Genomic DNA, 17,349 nt, shown 5'->3' with positions numbered 1-17,349 from the left:
ATGGGGGGCGTCCCAGCCTGGATGGGGTCACCCAGAGACCCCCCCTTGAGGTGGGCCGCGGGCGCTGCTCGGGGTCCTCCCGGCCGCCAGGGGGCGCCCCTCAGCGAGGCGGCCGCGCCCCCCTCCCCCCCTCCCACATCCTCCCCCCGCCGCCTTCCCCGCCCCTTTCCCGCCCGAGCGCAGCCATGGTGAGTCCGCGGCGCCGCCGCTCCCCGCCGCCATCCGCCGCCATCCGCGGCCCGGGGCCGCCCCCGCCGGCACGGGAGACCCCGGGAGGGAGGGCGGGAGCCTGGGGAACGCTCGGGAGGGGGAATGGCGGCGGCGGGAGGCGGGATGAGGCGGCCCCGGGGGTGCGGGATGAGGAGGCCCCGAGCTGAGGCGGCCCCGGCGCGTCCCGCCCGCAGGCCCGCGGCCCCAAGAAGCACCTGAAGCGTGTGGCGGCGCCCAAGCACTGGATGCTGGACAAGCTGACCGGCGTCTTCGTGAGTAATGGGCCGGGGAGGGGTCGGGGGAGGCCGGGGGGAGGTTTCCCTGTCCCTGGGAGGGAGGTGGGGGTTGTGTGGGGGGGTTCAGGTTGCTCAGGATGGGAATTGAGGAGGTGTTTCTGCTCGGAAGGAGCATTCAGGTAGTGGGACGGGCTGCTCAGGGAGGTGGGGGGGTCACCGTCCCCGGGGGTGTGCGAGGAGAGGGTGGGCGTGCTTGGGGACACGGCTCGGTGGTGGTAGCGGTGGTTGGGCCGGTATCTTGGAGGGTTTTTCCTTCCCTGATGGGTTTGGGGTGGGTTTGTGGTGAGGGGAGCGCCCTGTGAGGCTGTACAAGCCAGGAAAACCTCCTGCAGCTGCCCTAGGGTGTCGCTGTGAGAGTTATTGGGGTCCTGGGGCTCCCCTCTTGGGGCTCCCCTGCCCAAGGCTCGTCTCCTGCAGGCGCCCCGTCCGTCGACGGGCCCTCACAAGCTGCGGGAGTGCCTCCCGCTCATCATCTTCCTGAGGAACAGGCTGAAGTACGCCCTGACCGGCGATGAGGTGAAGAAGATTTGCATGCAGAGGTTCATCAAGATCGACGGCAAAGTTCGCACGGACATCACCTACCCTGCGGGCTTCATGGGTGAGCGGGGAGGGTCGGGGCAGGCGCCTCGGGCCATGGTGGGGGGAATGTCCTGTGGGGCCAGAGGGATTTGGGGGCGAGGTGCTTTTTTGGTGATAACGAGTGTCATTCAGCTGTCTTCAGGTCTATTAAATGGTGAGTTTTGTGCTGAGCAAGTGAGTGTTGGATAACGTAGGCACTAACAGCTGCTGGTTTTCTCACTCTCTCTCTGAAATCAGATGTCATCAGCATCGAGAAGACGGGCGAGCACTTCCGCTTGGTGTACGACACCAAGGGCCGGTTTGCCGTTCACCGCATCACAGCTGAAGAGGCCAAGGTGAGGGGCTAAAGCTTGGTGCCCGCGCGGGCCCAGCCGGGTGTTCCTGGGGGCACTGCTTCCTCCCTGGCATCTCCTGAACAGGAGCTGGCGGCTCTGAGCGCCGAGTCCTTGCCACCCCTGAGAGGATCGGGGCCTTCTGGGTTGGGGCACGAAGCCTTTGAGGGGGGAAAACCTGCTGGTGTGCCGCGAGGGCAGCTCCCAGACGGGTCTGCAGGTGCGTGCTCTGCTGCTTGCTGTGCTCGCTGTCAGCATGGGCGACGTTACCTTCACCGGGAGCTTCGCTTGTGGTGTAGGGGCAGAGCACAGGGGGCTTGGGGCTGCCTGGAGCTGAGGTTAAAGGCAGCCAGAAAGCTCTGGAGGAGGGATATGGGTCTGGGAGAAGGCAGCCTCTGCTGTATGGCCACAGGCTGCAGGGCAAAATGAGGCAAAATGCCTGGGTGTAAGATTTTGTAGGGAAACGCAGCGTTTGTAGGGAGGCTGAAGGCTGGGGTGCCTCGTCTGAGCAGCGCTGGGTTTTGTTTGCAGTACAAGCTGTGCAAGGTGAGGAAGATCTTCGTGGGCACCAAAGGAATCCCTCACCTGGTGACCCACGATGCCCGCACCATCCGCTACCCGGACCCCCTCATCAAGGTGAACGACACGATCCAGATTGACCTGGAGACTGGCAAGATCACGGATTTCATCAAGTTTGACACAGGTGGGTCTCGAATTCCCTGCGAAAACACTGGGCTCTTGGAGAGCGAAGAGCACTGTGAGGGTAAAACACAACCATCAGGGATCTTTGACCTGAAGCAGGTGCTCGAGGCTGGCTCCGTGTTGTGCGGGGAATGTGTTGGGGAATATTTTGGGACCGCAGAGCTGTTGGGCTCCTCGAGCTGTGCCGGGATTCTTGGGGGATGTTGGCGGGGGATGTCGTGAGGTGCCCGGCTGCTCTGCGGGCTGCCCCGTGGGCTGTGCGGCTCTGTCCCTGCCCTCCTCCTCCCGGCAGAAGGGCTTCAGCTCAGCAGCCGGCACGAGCTCTTGTCACAGCCGCCTCCCCCCCACCCTAGGTAACCTGTGCATGGTGACTGGTGGCGCCAACTTGGGCCGTATTGGGGTGATCACCAACCGGGAGAGGCACCCCGGCTCGTTCGACGTGGTTCACGTGAAGGACGCCAACGGCAACAGCTTTGCCACCAGGCTCTCGAACATTTTTGTGATTGGCAAGGTAAGCGAGCACGGGCTGGAGGTGGGTGGGCCCTCTCCTGGTTTTGGGGGGCTGTGGGCTGAAGCCGGGAGTCGTGGGCACACGGAGCAAAGCTCCAGCTCTGCTCCCGTGGTTCTGACAGCTTCAGGCTGACCGCTCTGGGATGGGAAAGCGCAAATAAACTCGGAAGGGGTGGGTGGGGATGTTTTCAGGAGGGAGCCCCATGAGATGTGGAAGAAAGAGGCCTGACCGTACGCCACGGCTTCCTCGGGGTCTCCTGCTGGGTGAATTCCATCCCCGCGGGGGCTGGCTCGTGCTGCGGTCTGTGCTTCTCGGTGTGACGTGACTTCTGCTTCGCTGCAGGGCAACAAGCCGTGGATCTCCCTGCCCCGTGGAAAGGGCATCCGGCTGACCATCGCCGAGGAGAGAGACAAGAGACTGGCGGCCAAGCAGAGCAGCGGGTAACCTGCTGCTTGGCCAGCTGCGGTCCTACCCGGATGTCCAATTAAACGTTTAATTACCAAGCTGGCTGCTGCTGGTGTGGCCCCGACCACGGCTGGGGGACGAGAGCGTGCGCTCAGCCGGGATGGGGATGTCGTGAGGCTGGGCAGCGCTGGCTGCAGGAGCATCCTTGTGGCTGCAGGGCCAGAGCACAGCGGTGTGTGGGGGGACCAGGACAGCCTCGAGCCCCTCCTGTTGCCTCTGGGCTCTTCCACCTTCCCCATGCGCAGCCCCTCCGGGCTCAAAAGCTCCTGTTTTGGGCTTACAGTCCAGGGGCTGCCTCTTTATCAGCTGTAGCTGAGCTCCTGGGTTCTGCCAGCTCGCTTCCCCTCTCCTGGAGGACTTGGGGAGCTCCCAGCTCATCCTTTTAAGGTTTTTGTCAGACAACCATTCCTCCTCGTTTCCTCCAACTGATTCATTCAGCCCCAGTTCTCCCTGAACTGGTAGCAGGTGCCCTGCTGTGGCTCCTGCGCTTGTTTCTTCCCTTTTTTTTCCAGATTCAGCCCTGAGGGAGTGGGAAAGAGTAGGTGAGGGTGAGAGGTTCCTGCCTGACCCCTCAAGCCCCCTCTACGCACTGCTTCCACCCCCATGTCCTTGCATCCCTATTGTGGGTTGGGGCAGTGGGAAAACACTCGATCCTGGGGGCGTTCAGTGCTGCGTGCTACAAAATTTGCAGTGGGGCTCTCCTTTTGGAGCTCTCTCTGTATTTCTGCATCACCTGAGAGCCCTGCCCCTGTCCTTCTGTGCCTCCCCCAGGGCTCTGCCCTGCCTCACCTGCCCTGGGGGGGGCTGGATGCTCGGCATGGGGTGGACCCTGCTCTCCCTGCACCCCCCAATGCTGGGGGCGCGAGAAATGGAGATGGAAAAAACACCGAGTGGTGGTCCCACAGCCCGGAGTGGTGAAGGTTTCTCTTGAACTCCTAACTGCTTTCACCTTTGCCCGGTTGGCAGCAGGTTACACGTGGTTATTGGTGTAGCTCTGATTTCCCACGAGGGGTTTAGCAGGGGGAAAATGTGCCAGGAGAATCTGGTGTGCTGGGAGAAACTGGTGCATCTTTTGGGGGAATTGAGCTCTTGGGGGGCCACAGTGACTTAAGACATCGCAGCTCTTCACATGTGGAGCTTCAGCCTGGGCAGCAGGGCTGGAGGAGGAGACGTGGCTTCACCTCCAGATGTTAAATAACGGTAAGACAGATCTCTAAGGCACACGACGTTATATCCAGCCTGGGCTGCTTTTGCAGCCGCAGAGCTCCCCGAGCCTGCTGCAACCACAGCTCCCGGTGCGAGTCGTGCCCGGCGTCCTGGTGCCCCGTGCCGAGCCCAGCCGCGTGTCGGGGCCTGAGTGACGGTGACAGGAGGCGGTGGCACCCGGTGCCGATCCCGGTCCCAGCCCCAGCCCTGCTGCAGGCCGCGCTGCGCCCCAGGTCTGCCATGCTCGCCCTTCCCCTCCTCGTCCTCCTGGCCTCCGCCGGGACAGGCCCAGCGGCCGGCCTGGCTGTCATAGGCAAGTCCTGGGGCTGGGGGCGGTGGCGGTGGTGGTGGTGCTGGGCAGGGTGGTGCAGGCTCCCCCCTCCACCAGGGAGCTTCTCCCGGCTGCTTTTCCCACCCCAAAGCCCCTGCTGCATGCTCGCAGCCTCAGGAGCACCTCAACAAACATTTTGGGGAGCAAATGGGTGGTTGGGAGGGGGCTGCCCTGGCTCCAGGTGCGACTCCCTGGGGCTCCTTTGCTTCCAAGCCCCCCCCATAGAGCAGGGCCAGGAGCAGGCGGCTCTCGCAGCCGTACCCACGCTTGGAAACTCCTCAGGCAGAAGCCGGCTGCGAAGCGAAGCAGTGCAGGCATTCAGGGAGATGAAGGCAGCGCCTTCCCAGCCTCCTGCTTCTCCGTGGTGCTGCTTAAAGCCCCACCGAGAGCCCCCCCAAAAAATAATCCCGTCCCCAGCACCGCCGCTTGCGCGGGAGCCGAGCCAGGGCGGCTCTCCCTGCCCAGCTGCCTGCTGGATGCCGGTGCGTCCCGCTAGCCCCGCGCTGCGTTCCTCCCTTCCAGCCCGCACGCTCTTCCCGTGCTACTCTGCCGACCTGAAGCCGGTGTCCGAGGTCCTGGTCTCGGCCAGGGGCTGCACTGTGCTCTTCAGCGTCGAGCCGAGGGCAGCCGGCACCACGGCGTCCTGGGAGTACGAGTCCGGCGCGCGCAAGGAGCTCATCGCCACGTTCGTTCCCAACAAGTCGGCCGAGATCTCCCGCGCCTACGTGGGCCACGCCAGGCTCAGCGAGATGGACTTCTCGCTGCAGCTGGTGCTGCGCTGGTGGGACGGGGGGTTCTACCGCTTCCGCTCCGAGTCGGAGGCCACGGGCTGGTTGGAGCTGCGCGTGGTCGGTGAGTGCCAAACCCTGCGCCGCAGCCGGGGAGCTGGAGCTGCTGCCCGGGTGCTGGCACCCTCGAGGCGGGGGTGTCAGTGCCGACGGGTGCTCCATCTGCGCAGAGCCGCTCTCCGAGCCAGAAATCCTGGGCAACTCGTTCGTGGAGGTGGGAGGCGACACCAAGCTGTACTGCAACGTGCTGGAGGGGCAGGTGGACATGTACTGGTGGAAGAGGAACGGGAAGCTGCTGATGGAGAGCAACGGCCTCCAGTTCATCCACAACAACACGCTGGAGATCCACCGAGCCCTGATGAACGACACCGGCTACTACACGTGCATAATCAGCAACGCGGTCAGCCACAACGAAACCTCCTTCCTGCTGCGCGTCCACAGTAAGTGGGGTTTTCTTCCCTGGGCACAGGAATGGAAAGCTGGGGATGGCCCCAAAATGTTCGCTCTGGTGCTGTTCCCGGAGGTCTTGTGGCTTCCCAGCACAGTCTGAGATGAGGAGTGGGAACAGCAGAGCTCCACTGAGGACTTGTGTCCTCATGTCCTTGTGCCACACTACCTGTTAGCAGGAGTTTTTTTTCTCTGTGGGGGCAAAATTCTGGGATTTGATTCTTTTTCAGGCAACAACAAGGCATTTTTACCCATCATCCTGGTGTTCATTAGCATCGGCTTGCTGGCAGGTGAGTGCTGGGACCAGCTTCCCCTGGCATTTTGGGCTCTGCTGCACCACCGATGGGCACCGTGGCAGGCACCGTGCACTGCCTCGCCCCCCTGCCCCAGCCTCGGGAGCAGAGTTTGCTCTGAGCAGGCTTCCCACACCCAGAGCTGGATGCAGATCCTCTCGCTGTCCCTGCCCGGGTCAGTCCCACGGATGCTTCTGGACCCCTCATATCCCTGCTGGGGTGGGAGCAGTTTTGCCCCCCAGTGCAGCCCGCTGGGGTTTTCTGCCTGCAGAAGGCAAGCGCGTGTCCTTGCCTTGTGGCCTTGCTTCTCTTCCTTGTTTGGAGCGCTTTTTCCAAGCTAATCTATCTCCAGGATGACAGCAGTTTGACTGCGCAGATTGCTGGCTACAAATTGGGAGGGGAAAAAAAAAAAAAAAAAAAAAAGCAGGGATGCACCCAAGTTGGGGCCCAAGGAGAGAGTCTGGTGGCTTAAAATAGGAAGCTCTGTGCGGGTGGTGAAAAAGCCTCCAGGCTTGAGGCTCCTTGCCACGCGTTGAGCATCTTCATCCCTGGGGTGTTTAACAGAGGCAATGTTTGTCCTCAGGGATCTTCGTCTGGTGCAGGTTGAGGAGCAGCCGAGACGATAGCTCCAGGTAAGAAGCCTTCATCCCCGTGTGCTGTGCTCGGGTGCTGAGGGATGCTGGAGCTTTTCTGGGCTGGCCTGGAGTCATTCCTGGTGTCTCCTGCTGCAGAAGCAGCCCAAAAATCAGAGCAGAGCAGGGTCTCTCCCAGAGGAGGAACACTCAGCGTCCCCAAAGCACCTCTGCGGCTCAGACGCTGGCTTCCAGTAAAGTTTTCCAGATTGGTTCATCAATCTGGCAGCCTCTGGGGTGGAGCAGACGGGGATGGCGCGCAGACCTGAAACGTGCTCCGTAATGTTTACAGAGTTGTTGTTGTTTGTTTGATTTAAATTCCCCAAAGTGCTCGAGAGGCTGCTGGGAAATGCGTGGTTTTGCAGCCTCCCTGAGGCTTGCTCGCTCTCAGGTGACTCGTGCAAGCAGCAGGGTGTTAACAGAAGGAGGGCGAGGACCGGGATACGGTGCCCCAAGGACGGGAAACCCCATCCCGAGTCAAAAATAACAGCTCTGAGCTGTCTGGCAGCCCCAGCTGGCTGAGCCCGTCCCCAGCAGCTCCGCAGGTTGGGCAGTTTGGGGGCCCCGTGCTCGCTCCTCTGCACTGGTGGCTTGGGGACCTCTCCCGGCTGTGAGCTTCAAGGAGAGAGTTGGGGGGCTTCAGGCTGTGCGTTCTTCGCTGTTCTGTTCCTGCAGGTGTTTTTTTTATCTTCTTTTTGTGATTTTCAGGTAGTTTCTGACAATTTAGCACTGGAAAAGCCAGAGGTTGCATTGTCCTCAGCATTATCCCTATGGAGATACCTCTTGGGAGAGTGGAAGCTCATCCAGGAGAGGGTGAAATCATGCCCCACGGTGGGAGTGATTGCTATGCTTGCAAGCGTTCAGGGAAGCCAAATGATACAGAAAAAAATACATTTTTGAACTGTTACAGAAAAAAATATATTTTTGAACTGTTTTGAGTGTCTACAAATCATTTGAGGAAACTAGTTTTTCATGTCTCTTGCTACAAATAAAAGCACACACGTTCTCCCTCTTACAGTGGCGTGGTCTCTGGCTATGGGAAATAAGCCCCGTGCAGTTCCCAAAACCCACAGCAGGGACGGGATGCGGGCAGGAGGGGGAGCCAGAGGATCAGGAGAGGAACGGGGGATGATGACAAAAATGTGGCTGGCTGGCCAGGGCCGCACTGCGCTCAGAGCAAAGAATTTCTTCCTTGTACCTCATCTAACCCTAACCTCTTTTAGTTTTAAGTCATTCCCCCTGTGTCCTATCCAGCCAGAAAGATCTTGGTTCCTTACCTGGTTTAGTTCTGCCGCCTCTGACGGTGCTTTTCCCACCGCTGGTGCCCTTGTTGGCCTGCAGAGCCCCCCCAGACCCCTTGAAAGGGGACGCGTGCTGCCCCTGTCCTCTCTCGGACCACGTAACCTCACCGGGAGGGTGCTGCGGGCACCTCCGAGCACCACGGCTTGGTGCGTCCCAGGCGGGGGCTAAGGCAAGCAGAAAAGCTTTTCTGCTCTTCTCTCAAGTGCCACGAGGCTGAGCCCTTGTCAGCGCCTGGGTCCTGGCCCCACGAGCTCCTGCCCTGGCCTGGAGGAGGCATCTTGGCAAGCTGTGCTCCGGCCTGGCTGGGACAGGGGCTTTCCTTGCCCCGGGGATGCGCTTTCCCTTGGGACGGGATTTGTTGCAACCCAGGGCACTGCTCAGCTTTAGTTTGGTCTGTAAAGCAGTCTGCCCTGGCCCACACCCCCTCGAGAAACCTGGTCCAGAGCTGGCCAAGGCAGGATCTGGCCCCAGAGCTGGGGCCCAGATAGCACTGAGCTATCCTGTGCTTGAGGAGACACAGCGGGGACACCAGCAGAGGATCCAAATGGAATCCTTCTATTGCAGCGGCTCTAGGAAAGCAAAGGAAAAGGTGAGTGTAGGATTTCTTTTTTTATTATTTATTTAATTTTTTCATGTTTGAATATTTCTCATCTGATACCAGGGGGCACAGCAAAGGACCTTCAGCTGAACCCAAAAGTCTACAGCCCACAAAGGATGGAAACCACTGACAGCTGTGGTGTGACCACAAGGTTAGTTAAGAGCCTGTGCAAGGGAAATCAGCACAGGCTATGTCATAGATGTTTTTAAGTCTACATAAAAAAATCCCACCACTAAGGTGATAGAGCTGTCGAGACTGATGGCACCACGGTTCTAGGCAGAAAGACACCTTAAAAAGGGACATGCCAAGGAAACAGCAAGGAAGCAGTGCAGGAAGGAAACACCCTCAGAAGCTCTGCTGGAAGCCAAATACACAAGCCTTTCATACAAAAACCCCATCGATACCTGGTTAGTATTACTCTCATGCCATCCTCTGTGCCAATCAGTAGCAGCAATGCATTGCAATTGAGACAGCTGGACCAGACCCCTCAAAAGAGTCTAGGGACATTGGGAAAATATGACAGGGTTGCTGTGCTCATTCCCAAACATCGGCCGAGGGCTGGACCCAGCACAGATGTTCATGGAGCTCCTGCTCCCTGCTCGTGCTGCTGTGCAAGTGCTGCTGCTCCCTGGGTGGCCCGTGAGGGGGGATACCTGCAGGATGGCCGTGCCAGCTGGAGAGCTGCATCCCGTGGGCATCCGACCACCGGGGATGCGAGGGATGCATTTTGCTGAGAGCCAGAGGAGGTGCGTGAGGAAGTGGTGGTGGGGCAGGGTGGGCTGCGAGCGCTGTGCTGCAAGGGGAGGGAATCTGCCGCTGACCTGCTGACCCCTCTGCAGGGCGAAACCTGGGCTTACTCGTGGAAATCCCGCAGGATGCAGTCACTGGCATCGTGGGGCAGTCCGTGCTCCTGCCCGTCTCCTACAGATTCAACAGCTCCCCTCACTTCCCGATGTCTATTAAGTGGACATTTGGTCATCCCTCACAAAAAATCAGCGCTTGTGCTGTGCAGAAGTGCTCCCTGGATGATGGGGGGCTCCCAAGAACTGCTCCACAAAATATTTCCCCAAACCTGTACATTGGGGCCGTGTTGAGCTCTTCCCCGAGAACGCATCCCTGCTGCTGCGGGACCTGCAGCTCAGTGACAGCGGGGTGTACACCGTCAGATTCCTACAGCACCAAATACAAAGCAGGCACATCACCTTGACCGTGCTTGAGCAACCTGTCACCCCAGACCGTTCCAGCAAAGGTAAGTGTCATGGGGCTGCAGCACCACCTGAAGCAGTTCCAGCAGCAAAGCGAGAGCAGGGAGAGATTCCCAGAGCTTCTGGCTGGCCCCAGGTGGCAGTGGCACCTCGCAGGGGGGCTGGAGACTCCAAAGGCTGCTTTTGTGGGGCAGGGGCTGGGCGGCCGCTGACACTAAAGGGTGACAGCTGCAGGAGGGCCCTGTGAGCCATCGAGCTGCATCCCCTGGAAAATCCCCCCAAAAATGGGGATGCAATGGACGCATTTTCTGGCAGCTCCCTGCTGTGAGCGTGGAAGGTGCTGGGGCAGAATGAAGTGCCCAGAGTGGGGGCACAGGGGACACCCCACAGCCCCCTCTGTCCCCGCAGCCCCAAAGCGTGCAGGTGGCACAGGAAGGAGCCGGGGCTCGCCCGCCCGCCCGCAGCGAACCCCACGGCGCCGAGGGGCTGAGCGAGAGCCTCCGACTTCCTCCTGGCCCAGGCGAGCGCAGCAGCCGCAGGCGATGTGTCCCGGCCGGCGCTGCTGGGGCCTCGGCTCCCTCCTGCTGCTGCTGCTGCTGCTCGGTGAGCTGGGGACGGGGCCACTGCGGCTGGAGAAGCCAGCGGGGAGGAGGCTGGGGCCAAGGGGGTGTCAGGGCAGGTGATGCAGGGAGCCCGCTTTCCGGCAGCTACATCCAGTGGGGTTCCCAAAAACAAGGGCACTGCACTGAGGTCTGGTGTCTGGGCGTGAGGCTCCTGTCAGGGGGCGGTGTGCTGTGCTGCGTCTGGCTGGGATGTTAGCTTTCCCTGCAGCAGCCCACACAGTGCTGGGCTCTGCACTTGCAGCTGGAACAGCAGTGGGATCAGCCCAGCGTTGTGTCTGCTGCTGAGCAGAGCTGGCACGGCACCAGGGCTCTCTCTCACCCTCCTGGGGGTGGGCAAAAAGGGAAAAAGGAACATCCCCAGGGCAGCTGCCCTAAACCAACCAAAGGGATATTCCGTACCACCTGATGGCACACTCAGCAATATTGGGTGGAAAAAGGAGGCAGAGGGGAGGCTGGGCTCTTGTTGTGAAAATGTCGGTCCTCCTGAACACCGGCTATGTGCGTTGAGGCTCTGCTGCAAGGACGTGGTCAAGCACCGCTCACTTGTGGGAAGTAGAGAGTAATTTCTTTCCTCTGCACTTCCACATCGACTTTACGAGTTTTGTTTGGCTTTGTTTTTTCCCTTTCCCCCTCCCTTTTCCCCTTTATTTTTTCTTTCCCTTTAGCTGAATTGTTTAATTACTGATAATCTTTCCTTCATAATTATTTTTCCCTTTAATTAAATGATTCTTATCTCAACCCGCGAGTTGTTCTTTCCGTTACTTCTTCCCTTCCTCTTCTAAGGAGGGGGAGTGAGAGAGAGGTTGTGGTGTTCAGCTGCCTAGCACGGTAAAACCAGCACACGGGGCAGGGTGGGCTGAGCGCTGTGCTCCAAGGGGAGAGAATCTGCCGCTGCCCTGCTGAGCTGCTGGTCTGCCTCTTCCCCTCTGCAGGGCGAAACCTGGGCTTCCTCGTGGAAATCCCGCAGGATGCAGTCACTGGCACCGTGGGGCAGTCCGTGCTCCTGCCCGTCTCCTACAGATGCAACAGCACCTCTTGCTTCCCGGTGGCAATTCAGTGGCGGTTTGGTCACACCTCAGAAGCAATCTACAACTGCTCAGTACAGAAGTGCTCCCTGGATGATGGGGGGGCTCCCAAGGACTGTAACACAAAATGTGTCACCAATCCTACATATTCGAGCAATTTTGTGCTCTTCCCCACGAACGCATCCCTGCTGCTGCGGCACCTGCGGCTCAGTGACAGCGGGGTGTACACCATCAGCTTCTTACAGCAAAGACAAAGCAGGAACATCACCCTGACCGTGCTCAGGCAGCCTGTCACCCTGGACCCTTCCAGCAACAGTAAGTGTCCCTGTGCTGCCCTGGCAGCATTCCTGCCCCTCCTGATGGGGACAGCACGGGACCCCTGCAGAGGTGTCCTGGGGAGGTGGCAGCCTCCCGATGCCACATCTCCTCTCTCCTACCGCAGGCACTTCTGAGGGAGCAGGAAGAATAGCCACACGCATCCCTTGCTGCATCCTCGGAGGCTGCTACTGCTTCATCCTGCTGCTCCTGCAGCTGCTCTTCCACCTGTGCTGGCTGCGGGGCAGCCGTGGGGAAGCCTGCGGCTGCTGCTGGGGAGAAGGGAGCCAGCGTGCGGGAGCAGCCAGGGCCGGGGCAGAATGAAGTGCCCACAGTGCCCGGGCACAAGGAAGGCGCTCAGCTGCTGCCTCGGGGCTGCTTTTCCCTCTGGCACCTGCCCCTCTGCTGGGCAAACCGGGCTCCAGGTCCCTGCCTGTGCCCAGGCACCGTCCTGCCCCCAGTGCACAACCACTCCCCACGCTCACATACCCCTGCTGTGAAATTCCTGCTCCCAATTCAAACACCAAATAAACACCTTTCCTCTGGCATCCCTGTCTCCAGAGTGCCTGGCATGGGGCTGCAGCACCACCTGAAGCAGTTCCAGCAGCAAAGCGAGAGCAGGGAGAGATTCCCAAAGCTTCTGGCCGGCCCCAGGTGGCAGTGGCACCTCGCAGGGGGGCTGGAGGCTCCAAAGGCTGCTTTTGTGGGGCAGGGGCTGGGCGGCTGCTGAGGCTGAAGGGTGACAGCTGCAGGAGGGCTCTGCAGGCGATTGAGCTGCATCCCATGGAAAATCCCCCCAAAAATGGGGATGCGATGGATGCATTTTCTGGCAGCTCCCTGCTGTGAGCGTGGAAGGGGTGCTGGGGCAGAAGCAGCACCCGTATCACAGAATCACAGAATTTCTAGGTTGGAAGAGACCTCAAGATCATCGAGTCCAACCTCTGACCTGACGCTAGCAGTCCCCACTAAACCATATCCCTAAGCTCTACATCTAAACGTCTTTTGAAGACTTCCAGGGATGGTGACTCCACCACTTCCCTGGGCAGCCTGTTCCAATGCCTCACAACCCTTTCAGTAAAGAAGTTCTTCCTAACATCTAACCTAAAACTCCCCTGGCTCAACTTAAGCCCATTCCCCCTCGTCCTGTCACCAGGCACGTGGGAGAACAGACCAACCCCCACCTCGCTACAGCCTCCCTTGAGGTACCTGTAGAGAGCGATAAGGTCACCCCTGAGCCTCCTCTTCTCCAGGCTGAACAAGCCCAGCTCCCTCAGCCGCTCCTCGTAGGACTTGTTCTCCAGGCCCCTCCCCAGCTTCGTCGCCCTTCTCTGCACCCGCTCAAGCACCTCCATGTCCTTCTTGTAGCGAGGGGCCCAAAACTGAACACAGTACTTGAGGTGCGGCCTCACCAGAGCCGAGTACAGGGGGACGATCACCTCCCTAGCCCTGCTGGTCACACTGTTCCTAATACAAGCCAGGATGCCGTTGGCCTTCTTGGCCACCTGAGCACACTGCTGGCTCATATTCAGCCGACTATCCACCATCACTCCCAGGTCCTTCTCTGCCAGGCAGCTCTCCAACCACTCATCTCCCAGCCTGTAGCTCTGCTTGGGGTTATTGCGCCCCAGGTGCAGGACCCGGCACTTGGCCTTGTTGAACTTCATGCAGTTGACCTCAGCCCATCGGTGCAGCCTATCCAGATCCTCCTGCAGAGCTTTCCTACCCTCGAGCAGATCGACACACGCACCTAACTTGGTGTCATCTGTGAACTTACTGAGGGTGCACTCGATGCCCTCGTCCAGATCATCGATGAAGATATTAAAGAGGACCGGCCCCAGCACCGAGCCCTGGGGGACGCCACTAGTGACTGGCCTCCAACTGGACTTGGCTCCATTCACCACGACTCTTTGGGCCCGGCTATCCAGCCAGTTTCTAACCCAACGAAGCGTGCGCCAGTCCAAGCCAAGAGCAGCCAGTTTCTTGAGGAGAATGCTGTGGGAGACAGTGTCAAAAGCCTTGCTGAAGTCAAGGTAGACCACATCCACAGCCTTTCCCTCATCCACCCAGCGCGTCACTTTGTCATAGAAGGAGATCAGGTTCGTCAAGCAGGACCTGCCTTTCATAAACCCATGTTGACTGGGCCTGATCGCCTGCTTGCCCTGCAAGTGCCGTGTGATGGCTCTCAGGAGGATCTGCTCCATGAGCTTCCCTGGCACTGAGGTCAAACTGACAGGCCTGTAGTTTCCCGGGTCTGCCCTCCGGCCCTTCTTGTAGATGGGCGTCACATTTGCTAGCCGCCAGTCAACTGGGACCTCCCCCGATAGCCAGGACTGCTGATAAATGATGGACAGTGGCTTGGCCAGCTCCTCTGCCAGTTCTCTCAGTACCCTTGGGTGGATCCCATCCGGCCCCATCGACTTGTGCACATCCAAGTGCCGTAGCAGGTCACCAACCATTTCCTCATGGATAGTGAGGGCCACATCCTGCTCCCCATCCCCTTCCACCAGCTCAGGGTACTGGGTATCCAGAGAACATCCGGTATTGCCGCTAAAGACTGAGGCAAAGAAGGCATTGAGCACCTCCGCCTTTTCCTCATCTCTTGTAACGAAGTTTCCCCCCGCATCCAGTAAAGGATGGAGATTCTCCTTAGTCCTCCTTTTTGTGTTGATGTATTTATAGAAACGTTTTTTGTTATCTTTAACGGCAGTAGCCAGACTGAGCTCCAGATGAGCTTTGGCCTTTCTAATTTTGTCCCTGCACTGCCTCGCTACATCCTTAAAGTCCTCCCTAGTGGCCTGCCCACTTTTCCAAAGATTATAAACCCTCTTTTTTCTCCTAAGATCAAGCCACAATTCTCTGTTGAGCCAGGCTGGTCTTCTTCCCCGCCAGGTCATCTTTGGGCACGTGGGCCAGACCGTTCCTGCGCCATTAAGATTTCCCTCTTGAAGAGCGCCCAGCCTTCCTGGACCCCTCTGCCCTTCAGAACCGCCTCCCAAGGGACTCTGCCAAGCAGTGTCCTGAGCAGCTCAAAGTCAGCCCTCCGAAAGTCCAATACAGCGGTTTTACTGGTCCCCTTCCTGGCCTCGCCAAGAATAGTGGGGGCACAGGGGACACCCCACAGCCCCCTCTGTCCCCGCAGCCCCAAAGCGTGCAGGTGGCACAGGAAGGAGCCGGGGCTCGCCCGCCCGCCCGCAGCGAACCCCACGGCGCCGAGGGGCTGAGCGAGAGCCTCCGACTTCCTCCTGGCCCAGGCGAGCGCAGCAGCCGCAGGCGATGTGTCCCGGCCGGCGCTGCTGGGGCCTCGGCTCCCTCCTGCTGCTGCTGCTGCTGCTCGGTGAGCTGGGGACGGGGCCACTGCGGCTGGAGAAGCCAGCGGGGAGGAGGCTGGGGCCAAGGGGGTGTCAGGGCAGGTCATGCAGGGAGCCCGCTTTCCGGCAGCTACGTCCAGTTGGTTCCCAAAAACAAGGGCACCGCGCTGAGGTCTGGTGTCTGGGCGTGAGGCTCCTGTCAGGGGGCAGTGGGGCAGGGTGGGCTGAGCGCTGTGCTTCAAGGGGGGAGAATCTGCCCTACTGAAAGTGAAGCGGTAGAAGATAATTGCACAGGAAATGTGACTATCAGTCCTCAGCCATATGTGGTCACTGGCTGTCCTCTCAGCAGACCTCATGTTTTTCCTGACCCCTGCTGAAGGATTTGGAAACACCATCCCCGGAGAGCACGGCAGGACAAGGGAGGACTGCTGACATCTGCTCCTCCACAGCGGTGAGTGGAGCCCACCCCCAGCAGAAAAACCTCTTGATCTCCCTGGTGCCTGCTAGAGCACAAACTAACCTGCAGCAAAATGAAGACCGAGGTCTGAATTTGGACGCCCAGAAACACAACCACCCCTTTATGAGCCTTGTGTGTCCCAGAGCAGCTTCTTCTCGGAGAAGACACCTTTGGAGAGCCTGATACCTTGAAACATCATCTGCAAAGAAGACCTGCAAGGCAGGGGGGATTAAATCCTCCCTGTGGGACCAGGGCCTTGGGGGGGCACCAGGGAGCCCTTGCAGGAGGTGATGTCCTGCTGCACCCATGCTCAGCTAAGGCACGGGGAGCAAAGTGCCCCTTCTGCTTCCACGGGTTTTCTCAGCTAAAATAAAGTTTTGCAAGAGTTCCCAGACTTTTGCCTTATTCTCCTGCACTTTGGTAGCATTTGTTATAAGTTGCCCCCTTAGTTAATTTTCAGAGAGCATTGCATTAATAATAGAAAGGAATTTACTGAGTAAGCAACAGCAAGCAAAACAGCGCTGGGCGGCTGGGGAGTCTCGGCTCCGCCAACGGCGCGCACCTCACCCCCGCCAGGGTCCCTTTTTGTATCTTGGTAATTCCGGGATTACGCAGCACATCCTGGGATATTCTGCGACTGCGCGCACTGTTGCTAGGGGGTCGTCTCTGTCCCTCTGGTGCTTGTGAAGATGAAGGCCGTAGTCTTCCTTGGCGTTGTGGTTCAACTTCTTGTTTTATTTGGTCATGTTGGCCCAGCGTGAGACAGGAAGGCAAGATGTTGATACACTAGTTTAGCAGCTTATCAGGAGATGGTTACATGAGCTTTGCAGCAGTGTCTTTGAACAAAAGAGGAAACTGAGATGCAGAAGGAGATAAGGGTAGGGGGTTCTCTTTTTTGTTATATTAAGCAAAAGAATTTTCATAGTGTCTAGCCAAGCATTATACAGCTCCTTACTTCAGCAGGGAGCTCTCACAACTCCCGCTCCTCAAACAGAACTCCTTGTTTTTATAATACAAAAGACAATGAACAAACATTTATTGTGTATTACAGCATTGAGGCATGTTGTGCTTTCTTCTTGGCAACTCACTTGCTTTTGAACTAAAATTCTCTTTCTGCCATCCTTGGTCTCAGGCAGGTGAGTTTGCCCTGCTGGACCAGTGCCATGCAGAAGGGGCTGCAGGACTTGGGGTGCCAGAGGAACTGCAGTGCCCAGTTCTGGAGGTTTTGGGAAGCGTTTGGTCCATGCATCTCGAGAGAAAGGCCAGTGTCTGCTGGTGCTGCATTGGCACTGATTTGGCCCAGTTTTGTGCTCGCGAGGCCTGCTGAGACCTGCCCTCCAGGGTGGGCCATATGCAGAGGGGATCCCTGCATTTGTGGTGTGATGAGGTTGAAACTCCACACTTTTTGGGGGGCTACACGTGTAGGCCAGGGGAGGGGAAAGCAGGCCCCATGCGTGCCTCACACAGCAGCACAGTGCAGGCAGACCTCACAGAGAAACTGACAAAGTATGGGTTTGATAAGTGAATTTATCAGTCTGGTGGGGCTGGAAACTGGGTAAACAGCCAGGCCCAGACATTCAAAACCCAACAGGACATGGTGGTGAGAAAGCAGCTCCTCGGAACGCAGTGCCACTCCTCCCCGCAGGAACAGCAGCGGCTTCGCGGCACGCCGGGGCGGGAGTGGCTGCTGGCAGCAGAAAACCTCCCAGGAAAGAGGAGAAGAG

The 17,349-nt window shown here is 58.8% G+C and overlaps 1 protein-coding gene across 1 annotated transcript; it reads left to right on the top strand.

Annotated features, from left to right (window-relative positions):
• The first annotated feature begins 158 nt into the window (after positions 1-158).
• RPS4X (ribosomal protein S4 X-linked) lies at positions 159-3,133 on the top strand. Its single transcript, XM_032196168.1, has 7 exons — positions 159-188; positions 405-482; positions 924-1,104; positions 1,323-1,420; positions 1,949-2,120; positions 2,473-2,630; positions 2,973-3,133. Exons 1-7 carry the CDS (start codon positions 186-188, stop codon positions 3,072-3,074), a joined length of 792 nt encoding a protein of 263 aa, XP_032052059.1. The 5' UTR covers positions 159-185; the 3' UTR covers positions 3,075-3,133.
• The last annotated feature ends 14,216 nt before the right edge of the window (positions 3,134-17,349 follow it).

The sequence above is a fragment of the Aythya fuligula genome, chromosome 13 (genome assembly GCF_009819795.1).
Source record: "Aythya fuligula isolate bAytFul2 chromosome 13, bAytFul2.pri, whole genome shotgun sequence".
In the NCBI taxonomy this organism is placed as follows: Eukaryota; Metazoa; Chordata; class Aves; order Anseriformes; family Anatidae; genus Aythya; species Aythya fuligula.
This window is presented reverse-complemented; position numbering and strand designations above follow the sequence as displayed.

Excerpts from the sequence above, each read along its gene's own strand:
- RPS4X (XM_032196168.1), top strand. Across the intron at positions 2,121-2,472 it reads TTTCATCAAGTTTGACACAG|GTAACCTGTGCATGGTGACT; the intron begins GTGGGTCTCGAA and ends CCCCCACCCTAG. Across the intron at positions 2,631-2,972 it reads ACATTTTTGTGATTGGCAAG|GGCAACAAGCCGTGGATCTC; the intron begins GTAAGCGAGCAC and ends GCTTCGCTGCAG.